This window comes from Trichoplusia ni, chromosome 8 (genome assembly GCF_003590095.1).
Source record: "Trichoplusia ni isolate ovarian cell line Hi5 chromosome 8, tn1, whole genome shotgun sequence".
NCBI lineage: Eukaryota > Metazoa > Arthropoda > Insecta > Lepidoptera > Noctuidae > Trichoplusia > Trichoplusia ni.
In genome coordinates, this window is record NC_039485.1 from 8,325,017 (window position 1) to 8,342,969 (window position 17,953).

Consider the following 17,953-nt stretch of genomic DNA (forward strand, 5'->3'; position numbering starts at 1 on the left):
AACTAACCTGCTATGGCCATCCAGGGGTAGAAGGTGTGATTGGTGGGCTGATGTTGTACGGGCTGTGTGGCTGCGGTGGCGGCGCCGGGCAGGGCGCACTGCTGGCCCCAGGGGAGGGCTCGGCCCGGACTCGAGGACTCGCTGTACCGCGCCTCAGGAGTGCAAGCTGCCGGCCTCACGAGGGCCCCCAGACCAGAGCCCCAAGCCTCTTTGCCTCCGTACCCATTCTGTTGTTCGCCGCCTGGCTTGGAGCAGTCCGCCTTCGCGTATTGCTGCTCTCCCGCGTATAACTTGCATGCGGCCGCCACTGAGGCATCGTACGGCGAGTCCTGGGGTCTCGGCTGGTGCAGGGCATGGGGCTGGGCGTAGGTCAGGCCCAGTGGGAAGCCGCGGTACTGGTCACCGCCGCCACCACCCTGGTGTACCCCATGCGCCCCGTAAAAACCACCCTGCTCGAAATAGGAGTTCATTCTGATCAGTCACCGACACTAACGTCACTCAGTTAGGGAACACTTATGTCATCGCGGCCCCACGCGCCGTGATAACGCGACCTCCGCCAATGTCACTCCAAATACGGACAATGTAATTTAATTTTATTAATTTTATTGCCTCTTAAACGTCACTCGAGCGTCATAATGGGCTTCGTTGACGATAAAGGCCAGTTGACGTGTGTTTACTTTTTACGATTATTTTACGACTTGGGAGCGCGTGCCGCGGGTTTTACGACTTTTTAAGCGGTTATGTGCGGCGCCGGCTCGTCTCACAGTGCTCGCACAAGGTGCCGAGTGTTGTGATTTTTTTTCTTAAATTTTTCAGTTCGCGATCTGTGAGACGCAGACGAGTGTGTCGCGAGCGAAGTTTGTTGGTCGCGTGTGGCGGGAGCGCGCGACTATGTGCCGTGTGCGACCGGCGCGGCTCGGCTCACGCAATCTACTGAGAGCGAGCCACGCGCGCCGCCCCGCGCGCTGCCTGCGATCGCAACACCGACGATTGTTCCGTCCCCTTTTCGCTAATGACTATAAATATTATCAGTTACGCTCTCTTTTCCCTTTCTTATCACTCCTCCTGAAGCACGTGGGCCATACCTAATGTGATTAATATAAGAAGTCTTTAATAATTTAAATTACCTAAGTAAATATACCTATCAACTATTTACCAAACGAAGTGTAAGTATGTATTAAGTCAATCATTGGAACTTTTAAGAAAGGAACTGCAACCTGCTGGTATAAGCTGAAAACCATAAATCATAAAGTGTCAACCTCTTACAGTTGTGCAACGGTAGGACTTAAGTGGTTAGCTCGTCCCACGCAATACAATAAATAAAAAAAAGCATCGACAAAACCCCAATAATGACTATAACTGAAAAGTTAAGCCGCAAAAGTCGTAAACTCATAAACGTACAATTAGTGAAACGGGCGAGTAAAGAAAAGATTTTACAACCACTCCTCGACCGTGCCACAATGAGCGCGCAGTATCGTAACAAGGTGCTGAATAGAGTGAGAAGTCGTAAAGATGATTATTATTTCTTCTACTACCTGTTTTTACGAGTGATGTTTCTGTTACGCTCGCGCGTAAGCGGTGCGCATAGGGGGGACAGTGACGGGAAGCGAGCAGCGGAACGCTTGCGGCGGGTCGGAGCTGTAGCATTGATATCTGTCTCTTTCTGGCGCAGTGTGGCGCGTGCAGTGGAAGGCGCACTATCGAAGGGTAAACAATAGCGCATTATCGCAAGCACTCAGTTCGCGCGTCCAAATGAAGTCATCAAACGAATGAATGGCTGTGGTAGTGCGGCCTACCCAGAGACACGCTCGCATTTTTATTGCAGTCACCTCTTTAAACAAATATTTATCGATAAAAAGGACGGGGACGGGTGCAGTGTAGCGATTTTTTGTGAGTGCACGTAATTGGTCAATATAGAGCCAGAGATACCAACACGTCCTAGATGACATTTGATATAATAAGGTCTTGAATTCAATTAAAATTTGTTTTTGTCAAGTAATAATTATTAATAATTCTTGGAAGGAAATGAAATGGCAAAAATTGCTGCTATAATTAATCTAATAAAAACGTGTTTCAAGTAGATGTTAGTCGACACTTATTAAATTACTTATAAAAAATAGTCCAAGAAAATAGTTCGACGCTAAAACCATTACTATATATCTAATAATTTCTTTTATTCAAATAATTATTATGCCAGATTACCGAAACAAAAAAAAGTAGAGTCAGTTTCACATTCAAACAAACTCAAGATTCTTTAACTTAAAGAAACTAATAACCTTAATGGGTGGTTCCTGTCAACAAGCAGATGGATTCTCGACGAAAAAAAACTTGCCTAGAAGTAGGCAGTTCTACGAAACAAATGACAAACGTAGGTAAGTGTGATGGCAAAAACTTCAAGCAAAAAATATAGAGTCCCAAAATGAACTATTATAAATGGGTAATTTTTGTGGCTTCTGTTTGACATTTATTTCGAATGTATTGCTAAGGGCTTTAGTAGTAAGTATGTGGTGAGCACTGGATAAACTTAGCGACTAAATAAACGACTCTACAATAACAGAAGTAAGGTTTTAAACAGGTTTCTCTATTAAAATATAAGTCGACCAACTATGCCTTACCAACTTAGTAATATAGCATCCACGGTATTGAATCTTCATCGCAACTAATACTGATGTTTTATAGGTATGATGACAACTTATAAAATCAAAAGTTTTTGCAAAGCAAATGCGTCTAAGCTTACTGAAAGGCTGGTTTACTAGTTGTACGGTTATTTACAGGTTTCTAAGGTGAAACATAAGCAATGCTAACAATTACCTAATAACTGCAAACAGGTCCATAAAAATAGTAGATTGGAAACCTACGACAGAAAAATCTAAAAAGTCGGAGGAGAAAGAGTCTTTAGTTAAGATACTAGAACATACTTAACTGAAAATTATCTCTTAAGAAAGATGTTTACTGTTAGTTTCATCACATAATATGAGTACTGGATAATTTTACGTGACACTAGATTAAGGTAAACTTTGTAAAATAGCTTAAGAATAAGAGTCTAAAAGAAAGAAAATTGAAAGAAGCCCATCTCAGAACAAGTATGGGGATCGGTAGTAGTCTACACCTGGCTACCTGAATTAAACTGTGGATCCAATATATATGTAGTTCTGTACGAACTAAATTCAGAATACATGTAGAACTACTCATCTATAAGACAGGTACTAAGTATTAGAACTAAACCACATCATCGTTGGACGTGAAACCGCAAAACAATCCTCATTATCTTGAGGCATTAGATAATATACATTCCAATGGCAGTCGAGGAAATGTAGGACTCAAATACTTCCAAGTCCGTTTGTCAATTTCCTTGTAACACTTATGAAATGCTATGTGTAGTTTTGAATGCGAAAGATTTCATTTATGTCAGATCTTTCTTGTTAAGTTTTGCCTGTAACAATGAACAAGTCAAAGCTTGCTCTCTAGCTAATTGAAAAGCTCTACTAGATACGAATAAGGTAAGGCAAGGTAAACTGGGTAGAAATTAATCATAATATGTAGAGCTCAAACAAAATTTGTATACGAAATAGCCACTGCACTGTAATAGATATCGTTAAAGTTTGGAGAAACCTACCTGATTGTAGAGTCACACATGCTTGCAGTATTGGAGGTAATTTGTTAAACATTTACCAATGAAACCGCCGAAAGTGTTGTTTATTCATGCATTGTGTTTATTTGTCTACGTGATCTGTATTGGTCATTTATTAAGACTTTTATGCTTATACCAAAAACGTCTAACGCTTTCTATCATGAATCTTTGCTGTGTGTCAAGTAGGTGATCCAATTCAGATTGTCACCTGTTTTTGGCTACCTTGGTATTGCCATGGCTAGTGCGTCGAGTCATCGTTTACACAGTTTATATCACCTAATCACCATAGTCCCTTGAAAGAAGACTTAAGTACTCAACAGAGTAATGTACCATTGGGCCACCATTGAAAGCTGCAATCCAAATCCATTAAGTTATAAATAAAGTTTTAAGTAATATCAATTCTTTATAATCCTCCTTATAATTAACAAGAAGTTATGTGCATAATACATCGGTTTCTCGTTAAATTGTTATAAAGGAGACCTATTCAATTTAAGAACTAAGTACTCACCTTCATGGTCTAAAATTATTCTCTACTTTATTCCTTCCAATAAGATTGCCTTTTACAAGACACTCAATTTCCAATAAGCAATCGATCTCACAAACTAGTTTGAATTTATTACCTTTTAGGAGCTTTAGTGGTATTAAACACACCCTATAATCACTACCATGGACCAACTGGGCGGAACAAAAAGCCATAGAGCGGCAACAATGTACAATATATTTGCAGGTATGGGTTACTGCAGTAAATTATGTAATGATTATGGTATGTTATACTCTGCAGTCTTCATAGTAACTCCTTGTGCAATTGTTTAATTCAATTTAGTTTTGCTTGAGGCATTTTATGAGGTTGCGAAGAATTGTAGAGTTCGAAATGGATGGTTAAAACCTTTGCGTGTGAATTTAATGAGATGTGTATGACTGTCATTGGTTAGGTAATGTCAAATTGTGATGTTTAACTGAGCAGTTATATTGCATGATTTAAAATAGATGAAAAGATAACGAATATTTATACAGACAGTACTGTTCTAAATCACTGTGCGGATCGTGATTGCTACTGCGTTTACTATTGGATCCCAATATAGAGACAAACAACGAATCTTTAGGTAAGTCTACTTATTCATGAAGTACAAGAACAGGTTAGTAGGTATCCGATGGTTGCCTGACTGATGTTGAAAAATCCCTAGTATCCATATTCTGTTCAAAGCGTAGATCTCATTTCTGTTTAAATTAATTCTTAAATGTAATTGTAGTACCTACCAAGCACTATAAGTAATCTTAATTATTAATAAGGAAGTCATAAAACTCAAAGACGCCGCCTGAAATAGTCAAGAAGCCGTTAAAAACATAAAAGAACCATTTGGGGAAACCTCCAAACTAAGTAGTTCACGTTATCACAACAAACGAAAAAAAAAACGAAGCATCTCATTCACATTCAGCGACAGATGTGATGATATTCGCATCGCGGGCGGCGCGGGCGCAGAGCACGCGTGCCTGCGCGCATCGTAAACACGATTTTTACAACCACTCGAATGCTCGTAAACGTCACGTGAATTGCGCCGTTTGTAGAACTCCCAGTAAACACCGCTCAGATTATTTCGTATACGCCTCCGGGGCTAAACCTCGATATAAATTCGAAACTTTATTGACGCAGCCAGTGAACGCACGTGGATTGTTATTATGCCGTTCTTTAGACGTTTATTGAACCATTATTGACTTGTTTAAAGTATCACCCGTTTAATAGAGATAAAGGAGTCGTTGATAGTTTATGTCTTCATCGTGTGAGGATATAACGACGACGGTCGATTTGCTCGCTTCCTCAGCGTCTCGATGTCTGGTTTGACTCGTATGCGGCCGTTTTATGACTGTAATTTTCCTTTTTATTGACTCTTTAGTTATTGATGATCATAGGATTGATAACAATCGATGCCACATAATGGATTTATAATTTATAGTTACTGCTAAGCTTATTTGCGACATATCGACCTACCTACGTCTATAGATTAATAATACCGGTAGCGACGTGTAAACGGTTATAATAGCTGATTTGAATACGACAGCATTTGATAATATTTCTATGTATATATTAGGCTCATTCGAGGTCAAATTTGAATAAAAATTCAATAAGAATCAATAATACAATGCTAAAATCATGATTAATAGCCGCTACGTAGAGTTAAAAATTGCGAACAAAGTTCACGATACTGTTGCGCCATCTATCGTTAAATTTAAGAACTAATTTCGAGTGACACGCGAGCAGTTAATAACAATAGATATTGTATACAAGTTGAAGGTCCAATATGTTATATATTAATAGTTATGAAAATATTTTAAACATTTGAAATAAAAGGTTTCGATCAAACATTAATCACCGCCATCTATTGTCACACTGAAGCGACCTCTTTGTCTGAGGGTGACCGAGAAAAGAAGTCGGATTCTGGACAAGGTCAGTGAACGAAGAAGCGTAGATAATAAAATAACATTCAACGAAATTCTTCTGCCCAATAATGAGTTCCGAAGATAATTTATATTCGAGTTATCTAAAATGCAAAACATGCTATAAATAGAAAACTCATAATGAAATGTTTTATCAAACAAAAACAAACACACATGTCTGGCGAGCTGTTTATAACGTAATGATTTAGTTTTATGACCACACTTGTGTTACATAATGTCTAATCTTTAGTATGAAAAAGCGACATAACTGCCTATAGAAAAGCGATAACATGAACATAAAAGCGAACTTTATTGCTTTATTCATCATTCAGCCATATAAATTCATCAAGACACTTGTTAATCGTAAAATAAATCTTATTACACAGTAAAATGATGTTTAAATTGACGACAAGCGTTTTATTTTCGTCATAACAATAAAATTTATTTTTATGAGCGGTGAGCTAGTGTAGTTGTGTTAAGCGCCATCTAGCGGTATCCCCCGGGACCACGTCGTCACGGCAGTTAGGTGACGTCACGTTGATGGCAAGAGCTTTTACGATGCGTACGTTTCAATGAATGGAGGTGTCGTAAATGCGGATTTGGCGATTTTAGTTAAGTGCAATCTTGTAGTCACTTCCTACGGGCTCGTGTACATGTTTATTGAATGAATTATGATTGTGCATAAAACATTTTTGACTACGACTTCTCTGTGTTGTTATTTTCTAATATTTTTGTTCGGTACGAGAATTCTATATCTGACCACGCAGTTTTAAATCTTAATTATTTTGAAGAAAATAATCTAATAAATTCTGAAGAATTATTTGCCCAAACTAAAACTATACTTCTGACCGAAATTAAAATTATGGATTATTAACAGTATAAATATAACAAGTTAATTTAGTAAAAAAACGTTCCGAATAAATATTTCACGAGCACACTAGTTCCTACTCCCGACACCACCCGAATGAGATCAAATGCACACACACAAATGTCCCCACGCACTTTCCTACATTAAAACTTAACTAACTTTGCATAATTGTCTCATTCACGCACGTACAATCGTTACGGGACGACGGTGATGCCATCTCTGTCGCACACGATCGTCAAAATGGCTTCCAAACGAGATATTTTGAAGGAACGCCGCCAACTTTTGTTGGTGTAATGGGCGGAGCGTGCATGCACAGGGGCGCATTCAGTAATGTCATCTAGTGTGATAAAGTTGACATTTTCTTTAAATTGATTTAGAAATTATTCATAAGTATTATAATCGTTTCTTGTTTATTATACTAAGTAAATCCATCTTATATCATAGTAAATTATCATTTCGAAGATTTATCATCAATATATTGGGAAAATTATCATTTATCATTTAGCCGAATAGGTAAGACATTAAATAATACATTTCTGACGCAAGTAATTAAAATTTAATAAGGCAGTTTAACGGTTTAGATATTTTGGGCTAGCATTTTGAAAACCAAAACCGAATTTTACAATTAAATCATTTTAACAAAAGCTTAATTTTGTTGTTAAAAGGAGAACATTTGATTAAGGTGACAAACGACTAGTCAAAAAAAATATTTTTTTCTATTTCTTGTAGGTAACAGAAACAGACATTTTATAATTCAATTACAAAATAAAAGTACTTTACTTCCTCAAGGATACTAAATTATCGCTTAAAATGCCTTAAGAATGCGCACCTGTGTTTAAGTGGAATCTCAAAAGATAACGTGTGGATGTATTTAAATGCCAAGACTGGAAAACTTTATATTTACCCATCAGTTACCTACTTGAAAAATCTGTACGTAAATCCAAGGCCAAGTGCCACCCAATGCTGTATTTATTTCCTCTTGGCTGATTCAAGGCGACGCGTCGACTGAAATCAAGGTTCACGATTAATTATAAAACGTTCATTCGGTCAAAACACTTGTATACTTATTATAAAAAACATCGTCAATTTTTTGCTTAACTAAAAAGAGGCTAGGCACAAGATAGGCGTAAAAACATAATTTATAGTGAAGCTTGTTACATATCCAGTGTAAGGCCAGTCTGAGTTGTAATCTAAATAATTAATCATACACATGGACGTTGCTGATGTCACTATTCAAACCAGCTATTGTAACACGTCAAGCGTTATTTATTTCACTGTGTTATTGCTTCAAAAAGTTTTTATCAGATCTGTTTTATGCCAGAATTTGATTTACAGATTAATTTTGTCCTCTGAAATTTACCTAACATTTAAACAGGTCAATATGTGAAGAGAGAATCCATTCTCTATATTTTACTAAAATAAACTAAATAGAACGAGCACGTGACCATGTCCGCTTTAAAAAAATATATCTTCCCCAAGGTCACTTGAATTCGCCCCTGGAACGAGGAATTTGGATATGGCGACTGATGCGCTGTGCGACGAACGACCAATGTGATTTTATCTAACTTAAAATGTGTTATTTGGCTTAAATTTTTTGAGAAACAAGTGTATAGTGTAAAAATATAGTGTTTAACGACTGTGTTTGATTATTTTGTGCTACATTTTAGATGGAATCAATTAAATAGTTTAAATATTGAATATGTTTGTATCGTCCGCCATTACGCTCGTTGGCGACGCGTCGCCGTTTGTAGAGATCGATAGCCCTATATCTATCTCTGTCACTCTTACGGTAATAAAATGTAAGTGCGAGGCGTTACGAGTTTTGTGACTGCCGTAACATAATTTTAAATGTATTTTTGATTTTTGATCGGTTTTAATGGGGTATTGTTTTTAATTTGTAAGTAAATATTGGAAAATATTAATATTGTTTTCAATTCGTAGATGAAGGTAATAAAATATAATTACTTTTTTTCATTTGACTTTACAGCTGTTTTATGTAGGTACCTACATTATTTTCGTAAATGAAATTTTAACTTTAATACGACTTCTAAAAATTCAATTTGCAAATATGTAATATAAACACCTCGGATCTTACTCTAAGTATAAGGTATATTAAAAGTAGAGTCACAAAATATAGGCTTAGAAAATAGTCAACAGTTTATTATGTTTCATATTTCCGTTCAAATTATTAAAAACCAAGAATAAATTTCAATGGTAACCACATCAAATATTATAATACCTGCATATAAGTACAGTCTATTACATGTATGCAACAATTCAATCACAGCTTAATTCTCATACCAGGTGTTTCTAAACTATAATCGGCTCATGTTTCTCATAAATACCTACATACTAATAATTGTAATTAAACTGTAGGTAACAAGCCAATTGTAATAATGGTTTTACTAAAATTACAAATAATTTAAAAACAAAGTATTTTTTTAATTTTTTAAATGCCAAACTCTACCTCACAAGCTATTAAAAAATTTACTATTGCTCTTCTAGTTTGAATGCTCTTGTATCTAGAAATCTATTAGTTATTATTTACGTTACTTAATAAATTATATTTCGGTGATTCCTTAAATAAATAATACTAATACTAAATATCCTTGTGCAAAAGAGACTTTTTCTGAAACGGCTCTACATTTGACAAACTTAACCTAATATCTACCATTACCTAGACATTGATACATGTACCTAGATAGGCTAGATAAATACTGTTTAAGGTATCAAATTATTTTCCAAAACTGATAATCGATTAAAACTAAACTATACCCGTATTTAAGGGACAGGTTTCCTCAATTTCAACAAGACCTAAGCGCCAAAACATTGAATATTAATTTCACGCGAAGAACATTCTTAATTACCTATATAGCCCATTAAAATGATTTCTACGTTTACCGGGCAAAAGCAAACACGTTTAGGCATACTGCAACCAAATTAAAAATTGATTGGGCAATTTAAATTCGTAATCACGTTTGTCGTTTCCCTCCGACGGAATCTAATTTTACCGAGTTTTACGAAAACCATTATATATAGAGCTGTACGCTTGTACAAATTACTACGTGTTCGTTAATAGCGAATGTGTCTACACGGTTTTCTCTACATTTTATGTATAGGTTGATATATTTGTCCGTTTCTATTTATATAGTGCGACTAACACAAGCGTTGGATTAAGTGCTTCAGAATAAAAACTTTGGCCACGTTTCTTCGGAATTGTTTTAATAGAGTGGTGCTTATATTGATCACAAGTTAAACCTGTTAGTCTGTTAATTTTGGAATAATAGAAATGACAGCGAAATCTCTTTTTATTATGTAGAGACACAAGTTGATTTATTTTATGTATTGTAAAATAAAAAAATGATAGGTATCTTCTGTATTTTGGTAAAAATTTAATTCAAGTCATGTTTTTTTATTGTAAGTAGGTATGTACTACATTTTGTCACACAATATATTTTTAATAGTAAAATTTTAGTTGGAACACATAAAACATTTTTTTTGTCGTTGTAACTATTGTTAGTTAACTGAGCCTTATCTTTATGTTAGCCTTAGGAAGAATTGTATCAGCAGTAACGTTTATTCCTTCTAAATTTCTATCTTAGTTTCCTACTTTAAAAATAATGAAACCTACTAACATTCTATAATAGGGAAAAAGAGTGTTAAGGTTAGCGAGACTCAAACCACCTTGGCATTTGAGTCTTTGCGGCCGTGATCCTATTGCTAATTTTATCACTAGAGCTTCAATCAATACTAGTAACTATTCAGTTTATAATTTTAAACTCTCAATAGATGTAGTCTTCAATTATTTTCAAGGCTGTGGGTACCACAAGCGAGAACAATGAACGTGAAAGGATGGATGGATGTCCAAAATTGGCCTTTATATTATTAAATTAGATTAACATAGATATGTTCTAAAGAACTTGAAGTACAGACCTTCATAATCTATTATCATTCAGCGTACAATCTAATGGTTTCCAAAAAAAGCTTGGCTCTACTCGAGTGTCATCGCGTCGAGTCGCGCCGTTTGTTCGTCGTCGCCGGCGCAACCCCGGACATTAAACGTAAATAAAAATATAAATATTTCGACGGATATCGGCAGCACGTGCGCGGGCGCCGATGCGATTTAACATTCAACTCCTGCGCATTGTTTGTTTTCACACTCGATAGCTGGTTGATCGCGTGAGCGTTTTATTGAGTGATTCCTATGATGGAATGTCGTTTGTGATGTAACTGGTGATTCTCAAGGCTGTTTCGAATCTACAACGCTATTACCTTAAGTGGGTACGCATGCAATGAATAGATTTCCACTTATTCGCGAAGAAAGGATGTTGCTTGCGTGTGTTGTGATTAATTGTTTGCAAATGGGTGAGTTGCAGACCCGCATTACAAGATACAGAAGTTCAATGTCAACGGTTTGTATCTTTGTGGGTTTGTAATGTCTAGCTTGATTTCTCAGAAAATGTCGTGTCGCTGTATCTCTTACATAATTCATTCTTATAGTTTTTACATTGTAACTTCGTAACTAAGTGAACAAAACACGCAAATTGAAAATGTATTTCTTTTGAAATAAGGGCATCATCGGACAGTACAGGTATTTGTTTATTGGATTTAAGCATCCATGAAGGTTTGTGTATACAGATATGAACAAACGCGGTCAGTGGAAAGGGGTCAAGTAAATATAAATTCGAATGAAACGATCCAAGTGTCTTTAAATCTGTGCAAAGGGCGTTGTCTCGTTCTAATTAAATAAAGCATTGTAAACTTGTTCTACGGATAATGTCAATAGATCTAAGTATCTATAACTGACTAGTTTAGTTACAATATTGTTGATTGTCTTATCCTATGCTCCGGTTTGAGGAAATAAAGAAAATGGTTGACAAAAACTCGTGCAGATTTTTCCTTGCTCTACCATTTTGAGAATAGAAATTTGTTGAATCTCGTAGCATCCCACTCCTATTTGAATGTGTTTTACATACACTAGAACGCTATCAGGAACACCAATGGAGCAGAAATAAAGTAGATAGGTGTCTTCCGAGCCCGGACAATGGGACAAGGCTCACAGATAATTCCCTCTCGAAAGTCTCGAACCACCATACTTTACTGTCTTTGTATTCCATAGGTAACGTGCCTTTGAATACCATGAAAATTAATATCAGTTTCCTTATTCTAATTTCCAAAATGTATTCGAATCGCGCCGCTATTTATTCGATTTGAATGAACAAGTAGATTTATTCGAATTGATTATGTTAGACCATTGTTTGTTGGCTTGTTTTCTTGACATTCAATTGTTTAGTTTTTGGTTATTTATTGTATTGCTGTCGTAGAGAAATTAATTTTGGTTCGTGTACTGCGTTCTTAATGTTGTCGTGCCAGTAATAATTTAACAGGGATAGATTAGGTATCATTTCTTAGAATTTCTGTTAAATAATTGTTTTACAACTCCAAATCTTAAACGAGCATGTTAAGTATCTACTTCAAATGTATAAATAAAATTTAGTTGAGTGCCTACATACATACATATAAATGAATTAAAATGCTCCATTTTAGAACTTCGGTGTTGATACCTATTGACTCTACAAAAAGTTCTCTGAAAATGTATCGAAGCAAATAAAGAAAGGTGATACTATAGATCTCTGTTTTACCATCTCAAGTTTTCCAATTATTTTTTATCATAGCCATTCTACTGGATACCAGAAATCAGTTTTTTTCATCCCTTCATATTTTCTTAAAATATGTTCTGTAATTATAATTATTTTTTACAAATTATCTCTCTAATATATTATATAGCAACTGACTAAACAATAGATATAAAAATACTGTACTGTACGAATTGCCTAGGTGAGTGTATAGCAGAAACAAAAAAGACGGTTGGGAGTCGGCGCCGGTCGCGCGCCGGCTGAAAATACCCGCACCCACCCTACACGAGAGAGGTTTACATGCCGCTGAAAATAATACAGATATTCAGGCATTTATTTTCATAATTTCACGTATAAAAATATTTTATAAAAGATCGGGAGGTTTGTGTATAGATTCCATTCTATTCTAAAGAGATTGTAGTTCAGTTATGATCTATCTATTCATTTATTGTTATTTTTTTAAGGGCCATATTATAATTTATCCCTAAGCTTATCTTTTAAAATTTGTAATTTCAAACTAAACAAGTAAGTAGGTACAGGCTACACATTGATTAGCTTGCTACATTAAAACAACAATATGGGTAGGTACTTTTGAAAATGTAGAGTCAACGAAGAATTTTATATTTTGTTAGGTAACTGTCATGTCAATATTTTATTTAAAACATTTATCTAGAATTAAATAATTAAATTAAACAATGTGATCTTCTAAATTTCAATTTCATCCTGAATAAGTATCATCAAAACACAATACACAACACAAACTATATTTAATACTATAATAGACAACTATCACATTCAAAATCAACCAATATTAGAACTCCATTTTTAAATTTGTTAAGTCCGCTCCGTTGGCCTACACACAATGCGCGCGTTCCCAATCGCTCGCGACAAAAAAGTCGGCCATTTTGTGTACGTGTGAGCCCAGCCGGCCCCTCCCGTCGCCGTGGAGGGGGCGCTATACAAAGACTTCCTATAACTTGATACGTGCGCCATTCGAATATGACTCGTACACGTAAACAAATAGGGGCTATTTTAGATGTTTGTTTGTTCAAGATAGGGTAGTATACGGGCTGTTTATGTAGCCAAAACTGCCGCTTCATACAGCGACGGCGTCACAGCCATCACTTTCATTATTATTGGGCGATTCACGGCGTTTACCCGGCACTCGCCGAGAATCTCTGTTCCGTTGTTCAATTAAAATCTAGGCGATTGTTATTTTGATTGTTTCCGTTTTGATGTAGACATTCTTTTTCGTATTTTGTGATCGCTAGGTATTTAAAATGTAAAAAATTACGATTTTTGACATTTTGTGTCACTTTAAGAGCTCTACACTTTTGGCGTAAGTAGTTACACTTAGAATATTTTATACCTTCCATCACCTTCAAACATTTTAATGGACAAAAAGTACTCACGCATATATTTAACACATGTTGTCCCCTAGTGCCACCGCATTACGATCGAAACTTACACAGCGACCCGTTCCGCAGACCCCATTTTGGTTTTTGGCGAAAGCCAAACATTTGGTCCATTTACACTCTTAATAGCCCATCCTTATTAAATTTATACTGGATACTGTTAAAATTTCAGTTGTTTAATTACACGGAATTTTGGCCCAGGGAAACCGTAATGGGCGCAGTGTGCGGACGCAGCGAAATTAGCTGGTTAGACCAACAGGGTATATCATTCTGTGTTTAGGACGAGTTATATTGCCGGTATCCGTTCCCGAGCCACACACGCACATGTGTAGTCCTGTGCTGACAACACTAACGGGACCTTTACGACAATCAGCTGACATTTCAACGTCGAGCGACGCTCTGCCAGACAGTACAAAGTATTTATAAAAAAACATCCAGACATACCTAAGTGTTATAACTCTATTGCTGCCCCTCAAACGAGCGCATAACCCTTGTTGAGACATTCAGCGTTTTATGTTATGAGTGCGTCGTAAAATAAAAGTGCATCAACCGGCCTCCCGTTTGCATTGTCCGCGATTAAAAACCGTCCGAATACAAAACTGTATAGTTGAAGTCGGCCACCGCATTCGAACGCGGCTCTTTAATACGGCCGCTTTAGCAGGGTTCCTTTACGATTATTTAGTCGTAAAAATCAAAGTTATAGGCTATTTACACCCGTAACTGTATGTTAATCTTTGTTTTACGAGTGTGCGGCGGCTTATTATTTAATCGTTAATCACTTAACACTCGTGCTTCGTGTATGGCCAGTTTTATACCCCAGTAATCTTGATTCTTCACGAGATTATTCTACATTGTAGTGAATTTATTTGGTGTCAGCTATTTTTAAACGGCTAGAGGAATTTATAGCGAGTATCTAAGTAGCCGGTTGGCTATGATTCATGCGTGTTATTTAATGTTGCTCTCGGATTAAACATGCGAATGTTATTTAGGTTACGATAATATTTGGCGCCTGTCTTTTGTTTTGATAAAGAGACATGTGTTTGTAAAGATGATTTAGGCTTTTAAACTGCGTGCGTAATTCATTTTTATTGCCCGAACTTGAATTTGTTATAACAAACATTTTAAAACCAATTTGTACCATATTTTTAAAGATATTCTTAATTGAAATTCCCAAATCATCACTGAAGATCGAAATTTAAATTAAAGAAAAATATATATTATTAATTTACAAAGCTAAATAGATCTATGACTAAGTATGCATGCTTATAATACATGAATTATGTGTTTATTAGGTAACCGTTGGCATAATACTAATTAAAACCACGTTTGGCACGATATGTAGAGTCTAGCTGCCAACTCCGCTTGTAATAATTATAATGACCCTATCTTTCAGTATAGTGTCATAGTGTCAGCAGACTTTAAATCTAAGGTCACTTATTTCTAACAAAATGTACTTTATCATGTAGATTATGCGCTGAAGTAGATGCAATGCGAAGGCGTATTTTTAGTTACTGATTTTTGGTACTGGGTGGTAATATGAAGATGTTCATCCACTAATCTCTTAAGTTCTATATCTGAAATTAGACCTGAAGTAACACAGTTGTAAAATCCTGAAGAATTTCTAAACAAAACTTTTGCTTAAGACGCGGTCAAACGAGAACTACAAAAATATTCCAAATTAGAAAAGGCAGCTCTCTTTATTTTTTCTCAAATACTTATCTAAGTATACGTTCAGTTACTAGTTAAACACCTTACAACAATGTAAGTAAATAAGTGTTAAATAAACGAATGTAGCAATATAGTTATCTACACGTATTTTAATGAGGACCCAGACCTTGCCGAGATAGACAATTTTATTACTCTACATGTTCCAGTTCCACGCACTTTGTACAGTGACAAAGGTGGCAGAAATCATCCAACATTGTTCCCATAATTTGCACACTGGAATCTCATTGGAAGAGAGACATTGAACACGAGTGTCAGGACCTCAGACAATATTCTACACATCGTTCAGTGTCTTATAAATCTACTTACATCACCTCACATGCAACAGCCTATAACAAAACCTATCAAAATGAAATCTGAACCTTAAAATCCCGGCCAAAGGTTTAAATTCCAAAAATATGTTTATGTAAATATGCGAATGTATTCGAAGAACGTTTTAAATGTCGTTGAATTAACTGCGCGGACGCATTTGATTGCATCGCAATTTGCGTTGTTAGTTCTTGAAGGGAGAGTGACTTATTGATAGTACGTTAAAAAGATTTTTGATTAGGCACTTGTTTATACTTTATCCTTTTTTTTTAAACAATATTTCTTCGATGGTTGGTTAATTGGCGCCGGGAATTTTATTTTATCTGTCGAGTAACACCTGTGTATTTTATCGCACCTGGGACAGCTAATAAAATGTGTGTAAGTAGGCGATTAATTTAAAAGTACTTATTTAAAATAAAATTGTTAAGTCTATCAGCAACAAACCATTCGTGCTATCAGTTGAAATGTCTCATGAAGATTAAAGACTCACGCTATGATAAAGTTTTTATGTATACCTGTAGTCTATTTACGGAATGTTTATGTCATTATAAATTGACATTGTATAGTTATTGGTAGATATGTAGGTAACTAAAGATTATTTTATAAATTATTATCCTAAACAAAGAGACATTATAATATATTGTGTCATTGAAGAATATGGTCAATTTGACAACTAAAAATAACGCCCATCTAAATTAGAAGTAAAACTATGTAAATGTCATCTACTTATATAAACCAGGATCACAAGGAAGTACGGTACTAAAATAATGAAAAATTCATTTCGAACAGCTACTTGAGAACATTTCCTAAAAATTACAGCTTTCTAAATCACACCTCTCTAAGCCGCCATCTGTGAACGCAAGGTGTTCAAACAAAACCTTCATTCTTAAACTATAGCCTGTAGTATTCGATAGATACTAGTACAAGGGAAAAGCTCCAGTTTCCGTGTCGCAATACCCTGGGGCCTTGTAGCTTTATCGTTCCTTGTCGTAAAGGAACATCCTTTTACAGTGCCCATAAGTCGTCGACACAAGTATTTCTAACGACCATGCCTGCCTACCTATCTATGTAGATGTGCTTATGTACCTACCAACGTGGGTAAAGGAATGTTCATACTCTGATTTATAGTTGGTTAATTGTGACTGGTTTTGAATTTCTATTTCAGATCGGAATTTGGAATATTTGTCCGGTTTGTCTTTTGCGGAAAGGGTTGGGCTGTTTGAATCAGGATATGGTTTGCATATTTAGGTAGTGTCCTTTTCCCCTTCTATTTATCAAAATGATGAAAATATATCCACGTTATTTTTGCTGTTCATTATTTCAGCCTCCTGCAGTGTTCAAAATCATTTATCTTTATATGGTTGAGATAATTGCTTAAAGGACACCTAAGGTGGTGAACGGATATTTATTCGTTTAACCACTGATGAAGGTCCCACGTACATCCTACATATGTGGGTATATGCTTTGATTTATTTAGGTCTTCAAAAATCCGTGCACACGCTCCTGAATAACAATTTCCAGAGCAAAACGTGATACCATATCTAAGCACTTAATTCGATAAACGGACGCTCACTGCAGGTCTCATATAAAACATACAACATACGAAAAATTCGAATGACGAATCAAAACAAAGTCCGAGCGGTTATTTAAGTAACAAAATAAATCGGCTCGCATTTCGGTCACGTCCGAAGCGAGTCGTGACAGAGTATACATCACGGTGAGATAAAGGCCCTTCGTATAGTTGCCTGTGCCCACTCACGGTTCTGGTTAAAAAAAAACGGAGAATATGCTCTTTAGCACTTAGTGTGATTCAATGTTGTGTTTTCTTGTATCCTAGGTCCTGGATTTACGGGTTCCAGTGCTTCTATTGTTGTTGGCAAAATAGACTATGTTTGCACAATGCATGGGAAATGAAATCTTGTCATTTGTTGGTACT

At 36.0% G+C, this 17,953-nt stretch overlaps 1 protein-coding gene and 1 long non-coding RNA gene across 2 annotated transcripts in view; one reads left to right on the forward strand and one right to left on the reverse strand.

Moving 5' to 3' along the window:
• The window catches only part of LOC113496947 (homeotic protein ultrabithorax), a 98,184-nt gene extending 95,972 nt beyond the window's left edge, over positions 1–2,212 (reverse strand). Inside the window, exon 1 of the mRNA XM_026876354.1 lies at positions 8–2,212. Coding sequence (XP_026732155.1) covers positions 8–470 — 463 coding nt within the window. The 5' untranslated portion in view covers positions 471–2,212. The remainder of the gene's footprint in view (positions 1–7) is intronic.
• Positions 2,213–5,887: 3,675 nt separating this feature from the next.
• The window catches only part of LOC113496473, an 89,416-nt gene continuing 77,350 nt past the window's right edge, over positions 5,888–17,953 (forward strand). Inside the window, exon 1 of the long non-coding RNA XR_003400818.1 lies at positions 5,888–8,731. This is a non-coding gene — a long non-coding RNA (uncharacterized LOC113496473). The remainder of the gene's footprint in view (positions 8,732–17,953) is intronic.